The sequence below is a fragment of the Bubalus kerabau genome, chromosome 7 (assembly GCF_029407905.1).
Source record: "Bubalus kerabau isolate K-KA32 ecotype Philippines breed swamp buffalo chromosome 7, PCC_UOA_SB_1v2, whole genome shotgun sequence".
Lineage (NCBI taxonomy): Eukaryota > Metazoa > Chordata > Mammalia > Artiodactyla > Bovidae > Bubalus > Bubalus kerabau.
The window spans coordinates 41,522,235-41,545,088 of NC_073630.1; the positions used below are offsets into that span (position 1 = coordinate 41,522,235).

At 33.4% G+C, this 22,854-nt stretch overlaps 1 protein-coding gene across 16 annotated transcripts in view; it reads right to left on the reverse strand.

Moving 5' to 3' along the window:
• LCORL (ligand dependent nuclear receptor corepressor like) overlaps window positions 1–22,854 on the reverse strand; it is a 175,030-nt gene that overhangs the window by 39,507 nt on the left and 112,669 nt on the right. For 12 of the 16 annotated variants that reach the window (XM_055588099.1, XM_055588100.1, XM_055588091.1 and 9 more), the window contains one exon: window positions 17,704–17,955. The exons of 1 other annotated variant lie outside the window; for it this stretch is intronic. In XM_055588099.1, coding sequence (XP_055444074.1) covers window positions 17,704–17,955 — 252 coding nt within the window. Of the gene's footprint in view, window positions 1–1,699; window positions 5,243–10,582; window positions 10,728–17,703; window positions 17,956–22,854 lie in introns of those variants that run through there. 3 more of the 16 variants (XM_055588102.1, XM_055588103.1, XM_055588108.1) reach the window with 3 other exon arrangements.

The window sequence follows — 22,854 nt, forward strand, 5'->3', positions numbered from 1 at the left end:
AGAGAGGCTGGTGTAATCTATCAACAAGGTCAGGTAATTGTTAAATACATGACACTACCAGATAACTTTAAAAATAAATTGGTGTTTGAAAAAGTGAAACCATGAACAAATTAAGCAACTTCTTGAGTATTAACATTTTATTGGGTTAATTTTTTTAGAATTCACATTCCAAAACCAAGGTTTGGATTTCTGTTTACAAACTGTTCTCAGTTCTGTATTCTCCTGCAAATACCTGACAAAGAATCTGTAAAAAGAAGATAAATGCAATCCACATAATACAGATTTTTCACTCCTCCAAGGGCACCATTCTTTCTCATCCCTTAGCTGCCCTCTGTCAATTCGTCTAAGTACACTCTATGCTCTATTGGCCAGGCTACATATCACTTCAGCATCATCCCCTCAAAGAAGATTTTCCTAATTTACCCCCAGCCTTCTTTCATATTCCCATAGTACTCTTTGTATGTTTCTATTTGTATTTATGTATTTATGATGTGTTATTATAATTTGCCAAGTTTAGCACTTGAACTTCAATAGTACTGTGGGGAATTAGTAACTATTTTTAGGATCTATTTACAATTTATATCTAATTAAGTATACTTATTTGGCTGATTTTCTCACTAGCCTTACTTCTAAGCAAGGCCTGAAATGAATAGTACCTCAGTAAACACCAATTCACTGACTCAGCAATGGCTTGCCCAGTTCTGTCACATCAATCCTGCATACAGCAGACCCTGACTGACAAAATTATCATGAAATCAAAGAACTTTGTTCAGCCAGTTGAAAATGACAGCACAGTCAAGAAGTTGATATCTTATATGGGAGAGAAGTTAGTTTTACACACAGAGAAACTCCATTCAGTTAGAGGTTCAGAAGGATTTTTAATAATCCATTTCTATATTCGTTAGGTTCTAATAATATTTTCTTCAGAAATCTTAAGACTGCTGATCATTAACCACTTAATATGAATATTAAGTACGTTAAAAACGTATTTATCAACTCCTCACAATACTATTGATCTCCAGTTGCCATACTGAGAATGAACATGAGTTTAAAAGACCTTCAATAATACATTATGTATCATCAATATTAAAGATATAAGTATGAATAAAATTTAGTATATGAAGGCAAGTGAATTTTAATGACAAACTCTCATGTACATTTTATGCTGTTTGGACAAGGAAAAAATATTCCAAATTAAATTTCATAATAACACTAATCACCAGCACAAAACTTTCTTTCAAATCAATACTATTTAACATTTTATGATGTTTGATGCAAATCTATGCTAATAGTTTTAATAAATATCTGAACACTATTTCTACTTTATGTCTTTAATCATTTCTTATCTCTCCTTAAATAGGGTCATCCTTTTAGCCACTTGATGTACTGTTCTAGTCAGCCTTCAGATCTTTCTTGTTTTTCCCTACTGTACTCTCTAGAAGATTCCCCTGATTTCAAATATAAATATTTATATTTAACTGGTTTCTAGAAAATAGAACTTATAAAAAATCTACATATATAAAACTATAATATTTTTCGAGTGTTACTCTAAGAGCATTATATGTCTTAACCCCACTTAGGGCTCACACGTCCCAATATAAAAATAAGTTTTTTTAATTTGCAATTTTTAATGATAAAACTGAAAGTGAAATAGAGGTTAATTATCTTGCCCAGGGTCACACAGTTACACTTACTGTCATTCAAACTCAGGCAGTTATTCCAGACTCTGATTACTCTACTAAACTACAATATTTAACCTGTGTAATGTTTCAAAAAGTCAAGTTACAATGGTAATGATGTAATAAATTTGCTACCATCACACATAACCAGTTGAGAAACACAACAATTTTGGAAATAATCTAGTAATATGCTATCAAAAATCTTAAAAATGTTCACACTCCTCTAAACATCTATCTTAAGAAAATAGCATTTAACAAGAAAATGCTTTTATGTACAAAGGTATACCAAAATCTCAAATATACGTAAGCACAAATATATATAAATATTTGCACTATATATATATAAATATTCACACAATATAATTTTGCTAATTTTCTCCTTTCCCCAAGTTTGCCATAATGAGCATATATATTAATGAAGAAACCCTACAAACTTATCAATAAAATACCAAACTATAAAAGCAATCACTTGAGTTTATCCAAATTTTATTTTAAATTGTTTTTGTTACTTGTTTAACCATTGAGTTAGAGTCATAGGGGAAATAATCAATATAGCATTAGAGCAGGATATCAATTAAACTTTAATACTGGTTTTTCCATCCTTCATTTGCCGCCTTCTGCACATCAAACACACTTTTTAAAAGGGAAGAGTTACTGCTTTCTAGATGTGTTTTATTTAGTGCCTACATAGCTGAAATCTCATAGAATTAATTCACCTACTATTTACTAATAATGACAAGGGACAAAATAAATCATAAAAAAGTGCTTGTAATAAATTTAGGATATAAAAAATACTACTACTAACCATAATTAGGAAATATTACTGGTAAAATTAAACAACGCTTCAGCACTTCCACCCTAAGCCATTTTAGAATTTCATTGCAGTTCTTTTTTCTTTCTTCACTGATTCCTTTAAGCACCAAACCAAAGCCAAAAGGCTTCAAAGTCAACATCTTGAAAAATATTTTGTAAAACATTCCTTGTTTATACCAAGTATTACAGTGTGTACTCTGTAAGTTTAACCTTCAACCAAACTTTAAAAATGTGGGATGTATGCTTAGTACAATATTATAATGGAAAACTTTAGATTTGCTAGTCCTTATCATGTTCATTCAAAGGTGACCTAGGAGTTTTAAAAATATTTTTACTGAAATATTACATTCACAACAAGAATGAATGTTAAGTACACAGTCTAATGAATTTTTAACATTTCGCTGTAAATAGCAACTAGATCGCCACTGTCAACCTGAAGCCCTCCCCATTGTATCTCCTCTGGTCACCTACTTCTACTATCTTGACTTCTAACAGCTTTATGCATGCTCTTTGAAGTAGCAATTTCACTTCTAGGAGTATGTCCTAAGTAAAAATTAAGATTCAGTGCACAATTTCAGCTTGTGCATGTATATCTGCAGATAAGTATAATGTAATCCTTCCATGAAACAGAATACTATTCAGCTAAAATATATTGATGTTTTAAAATATTTTAAAAATACAAGTTACAGAGGATATATAATGAATGATTTGTGGGAATAAGCTCTGGGGGGAGAAAGTGAGAGTAAGAGTGTGTAAATGTATTTTTTTCCAGAAAATGATTTGGAAGGATTGAAAATCACAGCAGTTAACTCTGGGTGGATGAATAAAAGATCAATGCATAGCTTTACAATTCATTCATTTTATTAATATTTATTGAACAGTTATAATACGTCAGTCAGTTTTCTAAATGGCACAAAGGAAACAGTAGGGAGTAAAACAGAAAATGTTTCTGCTCTCACAGAATTTACATTCTAGTAGAGCAGACAAAGAAAAGATAAATCAATAAAATAATATTGCAATTATCCTCCAATTAATTAAAAAATAATTTCACAAGATGGTAAGACCTATAACGAAAATAAAACACAGTAATAGGAAAGAACAACAATAATGGCAGGTGGGAAGAGGTTACCATGTTGGAATAAATGATTAGGCAAAGTCTAGAGAAGATGATTTGCTCTTTTTCAAAAAAGAAATTTCACTGATACACTTTAACCATGCAAAATATAGAATGATTCCTTCTATCCACTTTAGTTTATACAATTACCTAGGTTTTTGCTATGCTTGCTCTATTTATACTATCTACTTAAGTATTTTAAAGTTAATTCCAGTTGTCACATCATTTCTATATTCTTAAGCATCTTTAAACATACGAACATTTTTGTACATAACAATTCCTTACTATCACCTATACGTAGTTAGTATTGAATATGCTCTAGGCAATCCAAAGTGTCTTTTTACAATCGGTATGTTCAAAGTAGGAGTTATGTTATGCTTGACGCTATGTCTCTTAAAATTTATGGCAGCCCTTTCCCTCATTTTTAAAAATAATGATACTGACTTTTAGAAGCCAGGTTATCAGTTCTACTAGATAATATCTTACATTATGGTTGTTCTTTCTCCTTTTCTATATTGTCATTTGATTTCACTTTAGTTCCTAATAATTCTGACAAACTTGAAGTTAATTCTAAAGCAAATGGTTCTCAAACTTTTGGATCTCACAATCTCTTTAGTGTTAAAAATCACTGTGGATCTCAAAGAACCTTTGTTTCAGTTAAGAAACTTTATTTCTTAACATTTATAAGTTAAACTGAGATGTTTTAAAATATTTGTAATTGATAACCATAAATGCTAATATTTATAACATTTTAATGAAAAAACATTTTTAGATATAAAGTGAGAAGTTTAAAAAAATAATTTTGTAAATCTTTTAAATGGCTAGCTTCATAGAATACAGTTGGATTCTCTATGTTTCTGTATTCAATGTGTTCAGAAATCATACATCAATCAGCCTCTGACTGACTCTACTACCTATTCTATTATTATTACTTTTGACCTGCTGTATTCTAGAAAGAGTTTCATTGAGAACCACTGACCTAAAAAATTGCTTAGGATCATGTTTGACGATTCTGTCAAGAATACTTCACAAGTGATGTACTGAGTGTATTTCCAATGATGCTTAAGTGATCAGTGTATTCTGATGACAACAGCTTGACCCCTCCACTGTGAAGTTCCCCAAGTAATCTTTCCTCTAATAGTTTTATCTTCTGATGCTACTTCTGATTCAGTTTTCTTATTAGGAGTTGTAAAATAATAATATTTTAAGTTTATCATGTCTTCATATTTATTAACTGAAATTCTTAAGAATCCTTCTCAAAAGAAGGCAATTTGGTTATCCTAAAATACAATTTGTAAAAGAAAAGCAAAATAAATGCTAAACTCTTTCCTGTAACTGCTCATTTTAAAAGTTATAAGCTGGTATGCTATGTTCCTCTGTGCAGACTAATGACTTTGAGGAATCATTATCAAGATCTAATGGATTTTAAAACATTCAACATGTTGCAGCTGAAAATGTTTTTCCTTTTGAGGCTTAAATGTTCTCATATTTGGCCAATGGGGAACCTTTAGCATTGCCTCCTGTATTTGGTTGACAAATCGGTCTTTGGTACATTCTTGCTTGTTGGCACAAGATGTTCCAGGATCATCTTATACATTTTCTGATCCCGACCTGGATTCCAAGGAGGTCTACTTTCCTTTAAAGGAAAATAATGTTTAGAGACCACAATCTAGGCCCAAGTTCAGTGTCACTGAACTGTCATGCAATTATTTCAGTACTGAAATATTCATAAATATACATTAAAAAGTACAGACTTTTGAAATGAAAAAAATAAATCATGAGTTTGCAATGACATTTCCAATCTGTGTGTGTGTATTAGTCACTCAGTCGTGTCTCATTCTGTGTGACCCTGTGAACTGTGTAGCCCACCAGGCTGCTCTGTCCATGGACTTCTCCAGGAAAGAATATTGGAGTGGGTTGCCATGTCCTTCTCCAGGTGATCTTCCTGACTCAAGGATTGAACCTGGGTCTCCTGCATTGCAGGTGGACTCTTTACTGTCTAAACCACCAGGGAAGCCCTTTTCAGTATCAGATCAGATCAGATCAGATCAGTTGCGTCCGACTCTTTGCGACCCCATGAATCGCAGCACGCCAGGCCTTCCTGTCCATCACCAACTCCCGAAGTTCACTGAGACTCACGTCCATCGAGTCAGTGATGCCATCCAGCCATCTCATCCTCTGTCTTCCCCATATGCAATTTACAGGGTTTTTAATTCTTTGATTTTTAAATTTGTTTGTTTCTACTCTTACCCTGAAAATCTTGGCTTCCTAAAATAATAACATAATTATATATTTGATTTATCCTACAGATCCAAAATAACACACAATGGCAATATCATTACTAACATTACTAAAAGAAGTTTAGGATTTCTTTGAAGTACTCATTTATGTTTAAAATATATTCCACCAAAAACATACAGTCAAAATATTGGGTAAAGTCACCTGACAGAATCCTTTTCTCAGTGCTAATACATTACTGTTAAAAACATGATGCAACTATGCTCATTTGTTACTTTCTTTTTCATATTTTAGGGATTGCTTTAATTTTTTAAAATTAAAAATCTTTGGGATTTGTTGAGCATTTAAAGGTCCATTCACAATACTTCTATTCAGCCCTCTCCATCTCACTTACTTCATTCCCTTATAGGTTTTATCTTTCCTGCTTTGTTTATACAAAATAATACATATATATATATGTATATATATATATATGTATATAAAATATATATATACACACACACAGTTCTGTATCTTGCTCTTACCTCCTAACAATAAAATCTGAAAAAGTCACTATAAAGGGATCTTTCTCACACCCTTTTCCAAATACTCAAGTTTTCCACTGTATGGATGTACAATAATTTAGTTATCCATTTGGGTCACTTCTAATTCCTTGCTATTATAAATAATATACCCCTGATGAATTAACTTTCAATATGTATCATTGATATTTGTATAATTATAAGCTCAATTCTTTGAAATGAGATTGCTGGGTCAAAGAGTTAAATGCATTGCCAATTCCCCTCCATAAGGATTCAACTAGTTTGTATTCCCTTAGGAATGCATGAGAGTGCCTGTTTCTTACAGCCTCATGAGAAAGATTATGTTGTTCAACTTGAATTCTTATTAGTCCGACAGGTGTGAACCATATAATGACTGTATTTCCTATGAGTTTATAAGCGTGTTTTCCTATGTTTAAACACTTTTAAACCTGCTTTGATGACTTTACAGAGAAATTAAAAGTTTATTTTAAAAAGAACAAAAAAAGCTTCTTATATGAACTGATAGTAAAACAATGCTAATTTACCTATCAGGTGGTTTTTCTTTCAGTACTCAATTTTTTGAAACTGTTAATGCATTAATTAGTAGCCCTTTATTTTATAATATAAATTATAAATATTTTTTCACAGACTACTGTTTCTCTTTGGATTTTTCTAATAGTGCTTTCTTCTTTATCACTCAAAGTTATTTTTACACTCTGGAATTTATCACTTTCTTATTGTTAAGGTGACGTTCTAACTGAGATATCAACGATGAAGGGGACAAGCCAGAGAAACAAGAAGATTTAAAGGCAGAATAATCCAGGAAAAGCAACTGGCAAAAGTGAAGGTTCAGAAGTGAAATGAGCTTAGCATGTGTCAGAAATACACAGATAGTGTTTAGTGCACATACTAAGCCAGGAAGAGAGGAAAAGGAATCAGAGGGGTAGACAGGGACAAAATCTTATCAAAACCATGCAAACCATGAGAAGAAAACAAATTTTATTCTTCCAGTAATAGAAAGGAAGATTTAATTCTGGTAATAACAGAAAGATTTAAATATAGAGGTAATACCAGCTTTACTTTATTCAAGTGGATATTTTGAACCCCATTTGGCACACTGATAACTTAAGAATTATGTTAAGGTACATCTTATGAAAGCTGTATTTGGAGGGAAAATACATGAAAAAATTACAAAGGAAACAAAAACTCGATGAACTGTCACTTGGAAACCACGTGGTAATACAGTGACCAACTTTATACCAAACTTAAAAAATATTCAGGAAAAATTTAACAGCTATTGAAAAACTGACTTCTTTTTCTTTCTTTTTATACTTCATATAGCTAATTAGGTTAGTCAAGTGATGGTTACATGGTAACATTTGTTTATGGAAGTTCTAAATTTAAAGTGCATGGTTTTATGTGATATTCTTTACAATATAGAAAAAAAGAAAAATTCAGTTCAAATATATTGTTGTTGTTTTTCAGTCACCCAGTCATCTCTGACTCTGCGACCCCATGGACTGCAGCACGCCAGGCCTCCCTGTCCTCACCATCTCTAGATGTCCTCACCATGTCAAGACTAGCCTTGACTAGTCTCCTGATTTTTAAGTGACTGAGATAATCTTCATATAGTTCCTCAAACATACCTGATTTATTCTTGCCTTCTTTGATTTCTGATATTTTTGTCTCTGTTTTTGATACTTCTGTCTGGAATGACCTACCCTCAGATCTTCATGTGGAGGACGACTTCTAATTATTCAATTCTCTGTTCAAACTCACTTCTTCAGGGAGGCTTTCCTGACCACCTTACCTAAAACAATCCTCTCAAGTCACTCTTGATATCTTGCTTATTGATTCTTTTTGTAAAATTAGGGGCACACTGACAGGCATATTTCAAAAAAGCAACAAATAACTTCTGTAAATGAAAAAATAATAACAAATTAGAAACTCAAGACAAAGGTTTAAACAGTGATTAGAACAGCTAAAGAGAGAATCGGTGAATCTAGAGACAGTTCTAAATTAACTAATCTAACACAAGAGACAAAGAGGTGGAAGATACGAAAGAGAAGAGATAAAAAGGATAGAATGAGAGGATATCCAAAATATGCCTCAAAAATTTTTGACAAGAGATGAAGTGAGAAATGTAATGTATTGAAAAAGATAATAGCTGGAAAACCACAATTGATAAAAGAAATTTGTCCTCAGTTTTAGAAATGATGACTTCCAAGCAGAATGGATAAAAGAAATCTATACCCAAACATATCCAGGACAACCTGCAAAACAGCATAAACAAAACAGAAAGTGAGAGATAGGTGCTAAAAGTAGATACAGTGTATGAAGATTACCTACAATGAAAAGACTATTTGTTGTGAAATTATACAAAAATAGAAGCCAAGACACAGATGTAGTAGCTGGGCTAAGAAAAGAGTAATTGTCAGCATAGACTTGTGTACCCAGAAGAAGAAAATCTCTTTTAAGAACAAGGGGGTTATTTAAAAACAAAAAGAGCAAGACACTAAAAAAAGAGAAAAACCTAAAAGAGTTTACTACCAGTGCTACTGCTACTGCTAAGTCACTTCAGTTGTGTCCGACTCTGTGCGACCCCATAGATGGCAGCCCACCAGGCTCCCCTGTCCCTGGGATTCTCCAGGCAAGAACACTGGAGTGGGTTGCCATTTCCTTCGCCAGTGCATGAAAGTGAAAAGTAAAAGTGAAGTCGCTCAGTCATGTCTGACTCTTCGCGACCCCATGGACTGAAGCCTACCAGGCTCCTCCGTCCATGGGATTTTCTAGGCAAGAGTACTGCCAAGTAGACCTTTATTAAAAGACTCTCTGATTCCAGAAGAAAATTCAAGCTACAAGAATGAATAATGAGCAAAGGAAAAAGATAATCATGTTTGTAAATCTAAACAAAAATTTATTATATAAAAACAAATAGTTAAAATGTTTTCATTGGGATGTCTTTAAAAGAGAACTAAAGAACTGATGAAATGGCTATTGTGTCAGGACAGGTAAGTTAAAATATTCCTTAAATAAACTGTTGAGTTAACTAAGCATTAAAAAATTTCTAGGAAGATCCCTTGGAGAAGGAAATGGCTACCCACTCCAATACTCTTGCCTGGAGAATTCCATGTATAGAGGAGCCTGCCAGCAGGCTACACTCCATGAGACTGGAGAGTTGGACACGACTGAGCAACTAACACAACAACAAGGGCAACCACTAAGAACAGCAGTAGAGTATGTTACTTCAAAATCAGCAAACGGAGAAGAGTCACATAAAAGAAAAAAATACAACCTAAAAGAAAATAACAAAGGAACAAAAAAAACTTAAATGGGACAAACAAAGTACAAAATAAGATGGTGCTATTTTGTGCTAGATAAGTTAATTTGGTTGATGAGACTATAGAATACAGGATGCTATGGGAAAATATAATAAGATCAGTTCAGTTCAGTTCAGTTGCTCAGTTGTGTCCGCCTCTTTGCGACCCCATGAATCGCAGCATACCAGTCCTCCCTGTCCATCACCAACTCCCGGAGTTCACTCAAACTCATTCATGTCCATTAAGTCGGTGATGCCATCCAGCCATCTCATCCTCTGTTGTCTCCTCCTTCTGCCCCCAATCCCTCCCAGCATCAGAGTCTTTTCCAATGAGTCAACTCTTCGCATGAGGTGGCCAAAGTATTGGAGTTTCAGCTTCAGCATCAGTCCTTCCAATGAACACCCAGGACTGATCTTTCGAATGGAATGGTTGGATCTCCTTGTAAGTCCAAGGGACTCTCAAGAGTCTTCTCCAACACCACAGTTCAAAAGCATCAATTACCCAACCTCAATTTTGGTGATAATTAATAAGAATGCATGTGTATGTCTGTGTGCATCCAATTTAGGAGGAATAGAGAAAGTTTTTCTTACAGAAGTTATGTTTAAAAGGAGCCTGAAGAAAAACCAAGTAAGGTTTATTTAGAAAAAATTGATGGAAGTAGGGAGTGGCTTCTACTGAGAGGCAAGAGTATGTACAAATGTTTTGAGGTTAGAGTATGTGACATTCAAGAAAACAGAGAATTTCAATATGAAGACTAAAGAAAGGTACAAGGTGAGAGTGAACAGGTAGGCAGGGTCTGGATCTTGGTGAGTTTAGGATTTTAGACCTATGAACAATTCAAAGCCATTAAAGAGTTTTAAACAAATGAGTGGTAAGACTTGATTCAGAATTTTTAAATATCACCTGTTTCCTATATCCCTAGAGTCAGAGAAGGTGAGATCAGAAGGGACATGGATCATCTAGAAATGTTTATTCTTCAGGTTTACTGAAATATGGTATCTTCTCAAGCATGGAACATAACATTTTCTTCCATGTCTTTAGCCTTGGAAAACAAAAGTTTATTACAGAAAAACAAGATGGATATTTTATTGCATTCATTAGTACATACAGAAATATCTTCTGAATGGAACTTAGAAACTATTCAGTATTTTCCTAACAGAGTAACAACAGACTTCATTTATAAACAGAGTAATTTAAAATATAGTATCATAAAATGATACATTGCCCTTTTAATTATAATTTAACATCTCATTTGACAATGTCACCTACCTTAATCTCGGCCAAGAAACCAGATTAGAGGAGGTGGCAGCACCACTAACAAAGGACACTTAATGACAATTAAACATATCACTGAAATTTATATATCTCATTCAATGCAATCTCCCAAATGTTCACTTGAAGCCTAGTTTATACTCTCATTTATAATTTATTACAAAAATATTATTTAACTAGGAGATATTTCCAAAGTTTAGCTTACTAACAGCAATGAGAAATAACTTCTTTATTTTTTTTTTATCTTAATCTGTTGGCAGTTAGCTGTAGGGAAAATAATTTGAAAAATGTCCAGTCATTATAGGTTACTGCAATAATTAATGTTCATCATGACACTAAGTTCCATATGTTGTTTAAAGATACTGCAGGATAATTTCCATCCAATAAGTTTAAAGTAAGAAATTTCACTGTTAAAATATCATAAATCCAATGAACAAGGAACAATTCTTAGTTTATCTGTCAATAGTATTTGAAAATAGTGAAGATTTTTAGTCTGGTAAATCCAGTACGTCATTTACACACACTGGGGATGCAGAAGCGAATAGACCGATTCCTGCTCCAGAAGTGGGGATATATACACAGAAATAATTGCAATGAAGTGAGAAATTTACTATATTGAAAATTCTACCAGAATATTCACTCAAGCCTCAAGGTAGAAAACAACACCAACAAGGGCAACAAAGCACTGCTGGTTCATCTCTGCCCACATTTGATCTTGTTTTGTATATACATAGAACTGGTAAATTCTTCAAGGTTGTCACGATAATGATAAAGGTTCGTAAGTTTCAAATTTCTTCCTTTACTTTGGGATTCAAAGAAGCTTTTACTTTGGGTCCAGATTAGAGTAGAAAAAAAATTTTTTTGGTTATGCTAATGTTATTTTTTATCCGTTTTTAAATTTACTGCTCCAGGAAAAAAAAAAATCCATAACTTACTTTGTCCCAGTTTCTGAGGCTCAAAGTATTTATAAAAATCTGTAGAAATGAAAATGCACAAAAAAAATCTCTAATATTTGAATACTTGGTTAGAAAGTACATGGAAGAGGTAAATAGGAATGTTTCTCTCATGGTAACAATATTTTAAGTCAGTCTAGGGTTTTTCAAAGAGAAGACAAGGAAAATGAAAAGTACGAAAACTGATTTATGAAGAACAATTAGAGAACCTATAAAGATTTGCTTGAGAGGTTTAGACAGACAAAATAGTTTCAACAAATATTTGCAGCACTAATAAAAAGCAAAAGGAATAAATTCTGTCATATTGCTGCAGATGGAAAAGAAAACCCAACACCCTGAAGGTTAGCATAGAAAAGAGAAGTCTCAGAGATACAATGATTTCTACAAGTATTTATAGAACTATTGAGCAAAATGCTATTGCAGATGGAAAAAAATGCGAAATGAAGGGTGGATATTTCAAAGATATGAGCTTAACTGATGGAGCTGTCAAATATTTTTTGCAAGTACTTATTGTCAGTCAGAGATTGAATTACCATTGAAAGATGAGCAGGATATTCTTTTGTGCATCTTTTACTTTATTTGGCTATTCTGTTATCTTCTGATAACCACTTTTGTCTATTTTTCTATGGTGTCATGTTTTCCTCATTGGCTATAGGTTTGTTTAATTGAATGGTTGTTAGTTACATCAGTTGTAAATACTGTCCCCAAATTGGAGATTTGAATTTTCACTATTCATAACGACTTTTACTGGAGAAGGCAATGGAAACCAACTCCAGTACTCTAGCCTGGAAAATCCCATGGACGGAGGAGCCTGGTGGGCTGCAGTCCATGGGGTTGCTAAGGGTCAGACACGACTGAGCGACTTCACTTTCACTTTTCACTTTCATGCGTTGGAGTGATCTTGCCTGGAGAATCCCAGGGACGGGGGAGCCTGGTGGGCTGCCGTCTATGGGGCCGCACAGAGTCAGACACAATTGAAGCGACTGTTGAACTGATGCAACAGCATAATGACTTTTATAATACTTAAGTTTTACATTTTAGTGCAGTCAAATTTACACAATTCTTTTATGGATTGTTATTTCTGCATCTTAGGAAATTCTTCCTTATTTTAAGTTCATTAAGATATAATCTTTTATTTTTTCTTTTAGTTTTGCTTTTAACATTTAGCCCTTTAACCCAAATGAAATTACTTTTGTGAGTGATATAAGGTAGGGATCCATTTCCCCCCCACTCTCCATGCACATAACCAATTGCTTTGGAACTGTTTAATGACATCTCTTGCTCTTGTACCAAGATTCCACTAATGTTTGGAGAATTTCTGGGCTTGCTAATTGGTCCCAGTGATTTGTATAAGGGCTACAGGACCTTGTTTGAATTATTTTGCTAAGTCTTGATATGTTTTAGAGAAGTCCCTTACCACATTGTCTTGGTAATTCTTGGCTCTTTTAAGTTTTACACATAAATTTTATGATTGGAAAGTCATTTTCCACAATAAACCCTATCAGAATTTTAAATGGACTGATGCTGAATTAAAAAAAAAAATTATTTATTTATTTTTGGCTGTGCTAGGTCTTTGTTGCTTCATGTTGGCTTTTCTCTAGTTGCAGCAAGTGGGAGCTATCTTCATTGCAGTGAGCAGGCTTCTCATTGTGGTGGCTTCTCTTGTTGTAGAGCACAGCTCTAGGGCACATGAGCTTCAGTAGTTGTGGCGCATGGGCTCAATAGTTGTGGTCCCAGGCTCTAGACCACAGACTCAATAGTTGTAGCACACGGGCTTAGTTGCTCCTCAGCATGTGGGATCTTCCCAGACCAGGAATTGAACTTGCATGTCTAGCACTGGCAGGTAGATTTTTTACCACTGAGCCACCAGGGAAGACCTGAAGCTCAATTTTTAAGTATATTAAAGATGAACCGCTATCTTTTATAGAGTCTTCCCATTCATTTAAAATAGAATTACTTATTTTGGGAGTCTTCTTTTATATACTTCAATAAAATTTTTATAATGTTCTCCGTAAGTTCATAGTTTATTAGTTTCATTCTTAGGTGTTTTAATGTTTTTCCTGCTTTTGTTGCTACTGTAAAAGAGATTTTTTAAAAGTTGGATTTTCTAATTGGATATTATAATACATACTAATCTTGTGAATAGTACATTTTCTAAACTTTTTCACCAGTTTGAAAACTTTACATAGATATTCTTTCATATTTTCTATATATACAATTATACTGTTTATAAGCAACCACAATTCTGCTCATTCTTTCCTTATAACCTATTACTTATTATTGCTTATTTCTTTTTTTCTCTTCACATTACATGAGTCAAGACCACGCATAAAATGTTGAAAATTGGTGATAGTATGCATTTTTGTCATGTCTGTTACTTTAAATCATTTCATTATGACGTCCCTGGCAGGAGATATGCTCATCTATTCTTGGTGGTATAAGCAATTTTTATAATAAATGTCAGATTTTGTAAATATTTTTTTTATTTATTAGGATGATATAGTTCTCTCATTTTTTTGTAATGTGGGAAACAAAAAATGTTTCAAATGCAGAATTATTTGTGCTTCCCTAGTCATTATTTATAATGTTTTTATACTTCACTATGTTCAATTTGCTTGCCTGGAAAATCCCATGGATGGAGGAGCCTGGTGGGCTGCAGTCCATGGGGTAGCTAGGAGTTGGACACGACTGAGCGACTTCACTTTCACTTTTCACTTTCATGCATTGGAGAAGGAAATGGCAACCCACTCCAGTGTTCTTGCCTGGAGAATCCCAGGGATGGTGGAGCCTGGTAGGCTGCCGTCTATGGGGTCGCACAGAGTTGGACACGACTGAAGCGACTTAGCAGCAGCAGCATATTCAATTTGCTAATGTTTAGAATTTTTGCACCTACATTTGTAAATAAGACTAGTTGGCATTTTTTCTTTCTTTTGTTATCTGTACTTCATTTTGATGACTCAAGATGACAGTAATATTTCTCTCTTCTTTTTTTAAAATAGTCTTTAAAAGATAAGAATTATCTATTGCTTTAAGTTTCCTATAACACCATTTGAGATAGTAATTTTACAGATGTACAGGTCAGACAATCCACAAATTATCCACATTATTTATGGCCACATTATTGTTGGAATTACAGATTACAGCATCTAATTTGAATAAAATAACTGACAAAATGAGCAAATGACTTAAATGTGTATTGTTGCAAAATAACAGAGTAAGAATAATGTAAAAAAAGTAAGTACTAGCAAAAAATACACAAAGGCAGAACTAATCCTGCTACTACTAATATGACCATTTTATTAATTATATCATAAGGTATGGACAGTGAAGTCAGTCCAAACATTTTTTTAGGTCTTAAGAAACTATATGAAGTAAGGATTTATACCTTGTATTATTACTAATGAAACACTTTAAAGTCTACACTGTGTGACACTGAGGGTGAAGTTGCCATGATTAGCAAGACATTTGAAAATGGTTTATAATATCTTTATTTCAACCTTAAAAAAATATTAATTTGTGAAAATATTAGTACATATAAAGTACTGGTGTGTATACATACACACACACATGTGCATGCACACACAAAAGCATCAGAGGTTATGTGCTCTATTAAAAAAAACTGGTATGCAAGTAGGCAAAGTTAGAGCTTACCAATTTCTACCACAGCAGAATAGTTTTATAAAAGAGGATCTAATTTTACTACTCTCTGCTTAAAGAAACATAGCAGCTTTCCATGGTTGTAAGAAAAGTCAAAATCCTTAATATTTCCTATATGTTTTTCTCATAATCTTATATTTTTTTAGTCTCACCTGCTACTATTCTCTCCCTTGCTCTCTACTCTATAAGCCACATTAAACTATATGATTTTGTCCTCAAGTAATAACACTGAAATCTCATATCACAAATCATCCTTCAAAATTATAATCAAGAAGACTATTTACACATTTATATCCATCATTAATCCTCGCAACCTCAGAATGTTCAAATAATTACAATATCAAAAAAGTTCACATTAATGTAGTAACTATTTTCTATATATACTTGGACATGCCTTATCACTTGAATTCACAGAATCACAGAATATAAGAACTAGAAATTTACTTTTAAAATGTCATCTATTCCAACCAATCAGGTGATGCTTCTGAATGCCTCTAATGATAAGGCAAGCAGGGAATCATTTTTCTCGTTCCTCTTTAAAAAAAAAAGTCTGATCCTTAGAAATATTCTTTCTTATATGGTTCTAAAATCTATTTCCACCTAATCTCTAGGTAGTGATCCTAATTCTGCTCATTGGATCATTCAGAGAAAGTTCAGTCTTACATAGTGGAATAACGATAAAAATTTTAGAGACTTCGAAGGCTTCTCTTCTGTGGTAGTATGGAACAAGAAATAGAGTATGGAAGGACTAATGTTTGAGTATCTTTTATGAGGTGGTTATTTTATATTTAACTTTCATATTGCCCCAATGAGTTTGTTATATTATTGCCAAGTAACAAGTGAGGAAATTAAAACTGACAGAAAGTTAACACTTCGTGTAATTTAAGTAGCAGAGCAGGGATTTCAACCACAAGTCTGTCACAGATACCAAAGCCTATGTTTAAGTCTGTTTATAACACTGAACTGCTTCCCACAAAGGAGAAAGATTTAAGAGGTGAATCATTGAAATGTAACAAAATAAGCGGCGATACTAAAATTCCCATACTTTCTAACTTTCAAAATTCAATGTATTGATATATTTTGCCCTTAAGCCTTCTATTAAAATCATCTTCAACATTTCTTTCTCTGTCTTATAACCAACCTGTCTTATTATCTCAAATTTTTCATATCTTTCTACATAAATAAACTCATAAAACCTAAAATTAAGAAAGCAAAAAGAAAAATATTTCCATATTTCAGCCTCTCTCAATTTTATAAAACCTAAAATTAAGGAAGCAAAAAGAAAAATATTTCCATATTTCAGCCTCTCTCAATTTTAATCTGTTTTACACACTGAAAAGATGATCGTCTTTAAATACTGAGTAATGCACTCTTCTCTAGAGCCTCAAACACCACATTGCCTTCTGCAATCAAACTTAATGCTAACATTTTTCTGGTTTTGAGGCCTGACAACACTATCCCTAATTTGTATTAACAAAAGCTATTTGTTCTCTCTTCTCTAGGCAAACACTTATTTGGCATCCTCCACTGAGCGACTGAACTGAACTGAACAAGCACTTTAAGGCTCTTCCTTCTTTTCCTCTGAGAATCACAATTCTTCCTTTAAATAATGATCAGATAAGATCAGCACAGTTTCGTCATTCATGCTTTTGAAAAATGTGTCTCTCTATATAATTATTTACATTATGTTTATTAAGGTATTAACTTTTCTCTTTCCCTAGTGACATCATAAACAATTGACTATTATCCATCAGTTTTAAATTTTTGACCTAAGTGTGAAAAACTGAAGAACAAAAGTGCTTAATGAATGTTCTCAGGTGTACATTACAAAAATTCATTTTTATCATATACATCTTTTTATTTGTATACTTTCCTTTTAGGTTGCTTGTTAGGATTCTCTCACCATACACTTTATTGTGAAAAGAGGGTAGAGAAACTTTCACTTCTCCTTTTATAAACAAAAGTCAAATGTAATACAAAAGTTTTAATTTAGCACTTCTCTCTAGTCAATGTTACAGACTAATTTCAAGTAATATTACTTTTAAATTTCTCTGTGAATATATGGTTATATATATACATATATATATACTTAAGAATATTAAAATCATACATCACATACACACACACAAATCTTACCTTGCTGAGTATTTTGTTCTTGCATTCGATTCACAGTGAGGTCTAAGGGGCCTTCCTGCTCTTCCTGAAGGGAGTTTTCTGCTTGATTCATTTGGATACTTTTACATATCAGACTTGGTCCAATTGAACCATTTCTATTCTCTTGAATTTTACCACTTTTTGAAATATACTCAATTGCAAACTGACGTATCATCTTTTTCATTAATTCCTGAGCAACTAGGGGAATGTTAGGATCACAGTTCTGAGGAAGATCTAGGGAAGAAATAAATACAGTAAGAATTAAAAAGAGAATACAAAATACCAATGTTTAAATTTATCTTAACTACAAATTAATGATTTCAGAAGTCTCAGAGGAAGTCCATAATTGCGAATGGTTTCTGTAACTTAGCAACAAAAACCTTGTAGATTTAATTAGTATTACGAGAATATATTAACCCCAAACTTGGCTATTTAATTATTTCTTCAAAATAAACATTTTTGGCCCCAAATTAAAATATAAAGAACTAGACATAAAATGAGATAGCTTATTTTCAGTTTTAATTCAAATGAATTGTAAAAGATATTAAAACTTAGTATGTGAACATAAATTGTATATATAAGTAATCAAGCAAATTTTAATATAGTAGAGTAGGTACACACATTAACTATTAAAGAAAACGTCTAAACTCTGTTAACTGTTTATTACCATTAATCCTGTCAAATATGTAGAGCCTGAATGTCATCAAGGATTTTTTCTTTCTCAACTTTTCATATCAAGACATTTCAGTCATAAAGAAAAAATTAACACTACAATGACACAGAGAGCCTCAACCAAGATTCAAGAATTGTCAGTATGCTGCCATATTCACATTCTTTTTACTTTCTGGTTTGTAGAACTACTGTAAAGTAAATTGCAAAATTATGGCATTTCACTCCTAAATATTTCAGCACGCATCCACTAAGATTCCCCTATAGAAACAGTAATACCATTATTGAGAGTCTTAATCAGTCCTTGATCCCAAAACATGTTGGTCAGCTATAACCAAAATAAAGGTAAGTAGTCATATACATTTCTGCTTGAAACCTGGACAAGAGGTAAAAACAACTAAATTATTTTATAGTAAGAAGTATGGAATAAATAAATTTATAAACACAGTATATAATAAGTAAAAAAGAGTACTGATATTGGGTGGTAGTGGTGGTTTTTCCAAAGACATACTACTGGTTTCACCCCAATCCTTTTATTTACCGTGCTCCTTCAGAGGTAGAATGACTGGTGAAATGGGAAGGATGACTAAGCTTTATCTGGTGAGTCTCTGTACTTCCTCTTCGGAAGTGGGCCTACTTCTAGAGATATTAATTTTCTGCTCATTACCACCTCAACTCTTACCCAGACAAATCAGTGTTGTGTGAACAGACCTGCCTTGATTCTGAGCTGTCTGAGATTGAAGGCTTATGTCGTCTTAGTTGGAGTGCCTAAGAGATCTGAAGGCAAATCCTCCAACCAGCAACTATTTTTATAAAGGTGAGGAAAGGCAACAAACTACCTCCACCTTGATCACCATCATATCTGATTAGCAAAATGCGATCTAAACTGACATCAATCTGTTTATGGTCTTGCAGAAGTATCAATATATTTGATCACAGGGTGCTTTTTTGGATCTGCTAGAGATGTTGGACACAACTGAAGCAACTTAGCAGCAGCAGCAGAGATGTTGCACAATAAACATCTCCTTAATATTAGCTCTTTTAAAACAATTTTGAATTCTGAAAAAAACATCTGAGGCGGGATTATGGGCTTATAAAAAAACTAATATTTAATTCTCATATTTATTCTTTGTTTAGAACCGAGTAGGGAAGAGAGGCACTAGTTGTTCTAGGGTACTAAAAAGAAAGACTTGCCTATACACTTGACCCTTAAACAACATGAGTTTGAACTGTAGAAGTGCACATAGACATGAATTTTTTTTCCAATAAATATACACTACAGTACTACACAATCCATAGTTGGTTCAATCTGTAGATGTGGAAGCCCAAATATGAAGGGCCCACTATAAAGTTAAGAGTTTTGACCATGCAGAGGGTCAATGCTCTGAACTCCCATTTTGTTCAAGGGTCAGTTGTATATATTATATCCCTATGGCATATTTATTTTAAAACTGGAGGTTTGTACCTCTTAATTTCCCCCTCTTCACTTATTCATCCCCCAACACCCCTCTCTCCTCTGGCAACCACTTGTTTGTTCTCTGTAACTATGAATCTGTTTCACTTTGTTTTGTTTCTTAGGTTCCACATGTAAGTGAGAATATGTAATACAAGGTGTATGGCCCATGGTATTGAAATAACTTTGTATGGGGACAGACTGTTACTAAATTTATTGTGGTGATCATTACATCATGTATGTCAAATCATCCCATAGTATACCTGAAACTAAAATAATATTGTACATCAACAAAATTTTAATGAAAAAAGACTGACAGATTGAAATCTTAGCCATCTTTATAAATTTAGGTTAGTTAAACACCCCTCCATATTTTAGTTTCTCTGTTCATAAAATGGAAATAACAGAACTTTGGAAATCATAATAGGGCTTGCTCACAGGATATTTTAAGATTGTATGAGATTGTAGATAAAATACTGAGTTCTTATACTTGGCATTTTAATAACTGACATTAACTACACTGTTATCTTAGATTGTAGTGAACATAACAAGAGAAACAAGAAGATTCAGGCTGAGCAGTTATATATTATTTAAATCATAAAATGTCAACTAAGTAGAAATATTAACTAGGTTAATACATACATTATTAATTAGCTTGGAAAATACAAAGGACATAATTTCTAAGCCCATGTGATATATTCTGATCCAGAATAGACAGTATTAGCATATGTAACCTAACTAAAGTGATTAATATCAAAGCAAGAGATTTCTATGTTACACAGAAGGATTCCTAATTAATACTATTTCTTGATGACTTCCTTCAGGAATCCTTGAAGGTTTTCCGCAAACTGTTTCTCCGTCATTTTTCCAAACCTAATCTCGCTTTGCATTATGTGTTAAAAGGAGATACTGGATTTACTTCTATGTATTTCGGTTAACTGACCTGTAATTTACTGGCTAATGCCACTTTATAAATTCAAAATGATTAAATTTATAAAAAAGGGACAGAAATATGATCACATTCATATCATATGACTAGAGCTACACTTTAGAGTTGAGTTTGCAAAGTCGCTTCAGTTGTGTCCGACTCTGTGTGACCCCATAGACGGCAGCCCATCAGGCTCCACCGTCCCTGGGATTCTCCAGGCAAGAACACTGTAGTGGGTTGCCATTTCCTTCTCCAATGCAGGAGGGTGAAAAGTCAAAGTGAAGTCACTCAGTCGTGTCCGACTCTTAGCGACCTCATGGACTGCAGCCTACCAGGCTCCTCCGTCCACAGGATTTTCCAGGCAACAGTTGAGTTTAGAGCTCAGTTATTCATCTACTCAGTTTTTGCTTGTTTATATTAGGAATACATCTATGTGTAAAACCAAAAGCCTTGGCAAACAGCAAAAAACCAAATACGATTTAAAAAGATAAAGAGATAAAGAAAATGCTGCTCAGTTGCTAATTAGTTAGTGAGCCTTCTAGATTTCTTGCACAAGTGGTCACAATTACAAAAAAATGAATTAACTAAAGATCTTGGTCAGGGATATACACTCAAATGGTTTCAAAAGTTAGGCAACTAATAAACACTGGGCTAGAAGAGAAAATATGTTGCCACATGGAAATGGTATGCCCCTAAGAAGACAGAAATAATTTATTTTTGCCCTATCTCTTTATTTTTCAAATTTAACAAATTCAAGAATTTAGCAAGTTCTTTGTGGTGGCCAGTTTCAAGATGGTTCTTAATGATTCCCACTTCACCTCCTGGTCTCCAGTGTTGCATAGTCCCTTCCACATTGCATGAAGGGTGAAATGTGAGATTAAAATAACATACTGCAAAAGTGTACGTCACTTCCAAGATTAGGTTATAAGAGAATATGGCGTCTATCCTGGATACTCTGAACACTGATGTTCACTATCACCCCCTTCTATTCTGCCCTCTTGCTCTCTCATCACTCACTCTGGAGAAAATTGTGGCACTGAGGAGGCTCACAAGGAGAGGAACTGAAGTATCCTGCAAACAGCAGAATGACCGAACATGGAAAAAGATGCTCAACACCAATCAACTCCCAAATGACTGAAAAGGAAAACAACATACCAAAAGGTATGTGATGAAGCTAAAACAGTGATTAGAGAGCAACTTAAGGCAATAAACATAGATATTAAAAAATTCAACTCAACCTAGCCCTCCTTAAGAGAAAATGATTTGAAAATTAAACCCAAAGCAAGAATAGAGGAAGAAATAAATTAAAAGTTAGAGCAGAAAATATTAAATAGGAGAAGGGAAAGGCAAGACAAGGTAAGATAAAGAGAAGATCAATAAAACCAAAAATTGATTCTTTGAAAAGATTAAAAAAAATTGACCAAGAAAAAAAATAAAGATTTAAATTTGTAAAATTAGAAATGAAGAAAGAGATATCACCATTAACATTAAAGAAACACAAAAAAGTAATAAAGAAATACTACAGAAAAAAAAGCTACATATCAACAAATTAGATATCCTATATGAAAAGGCCAAATTCCTAGAAAGACAAAAACTATCAAACTCACTCAAGAAGTAATAAAAAACTTGAACAGACATACAAGTAAAGAGACTGAATTAGTAGCAAAACTCTTGTCACAAAGAAAAGCCCAGGAACAGATAGATTTACTGGTGAATTCTATTAGACATTTAAAGAAGAATTAAAACTAATCCTTCACAAACTCCAAAAAAAGAGATGAGGAAGGAACACTTCCCAACCCATCCTATGAGGGCAGTGTTAGCCTGATAGCAAAACCAGACAAAGAAACCACACAAAAAGAAAACTACCAAATCAAATGAAAACTATCCATTATGAATAGACAAAAAATCCAGTTGACCCTGAAGCAACATGGTTTTGAGCTATGTTGTTGTTGGGGCTTTCCTCGTAGCTCAGCTGGTCAAGAATCCGTATACGTGGATTTTTTTTCAACAGCAGATACTACAGTACTACACAATTTGTGGTTGGTTGAATCTTAGTGGATGTGGAACTACAAATTCAGAGGGC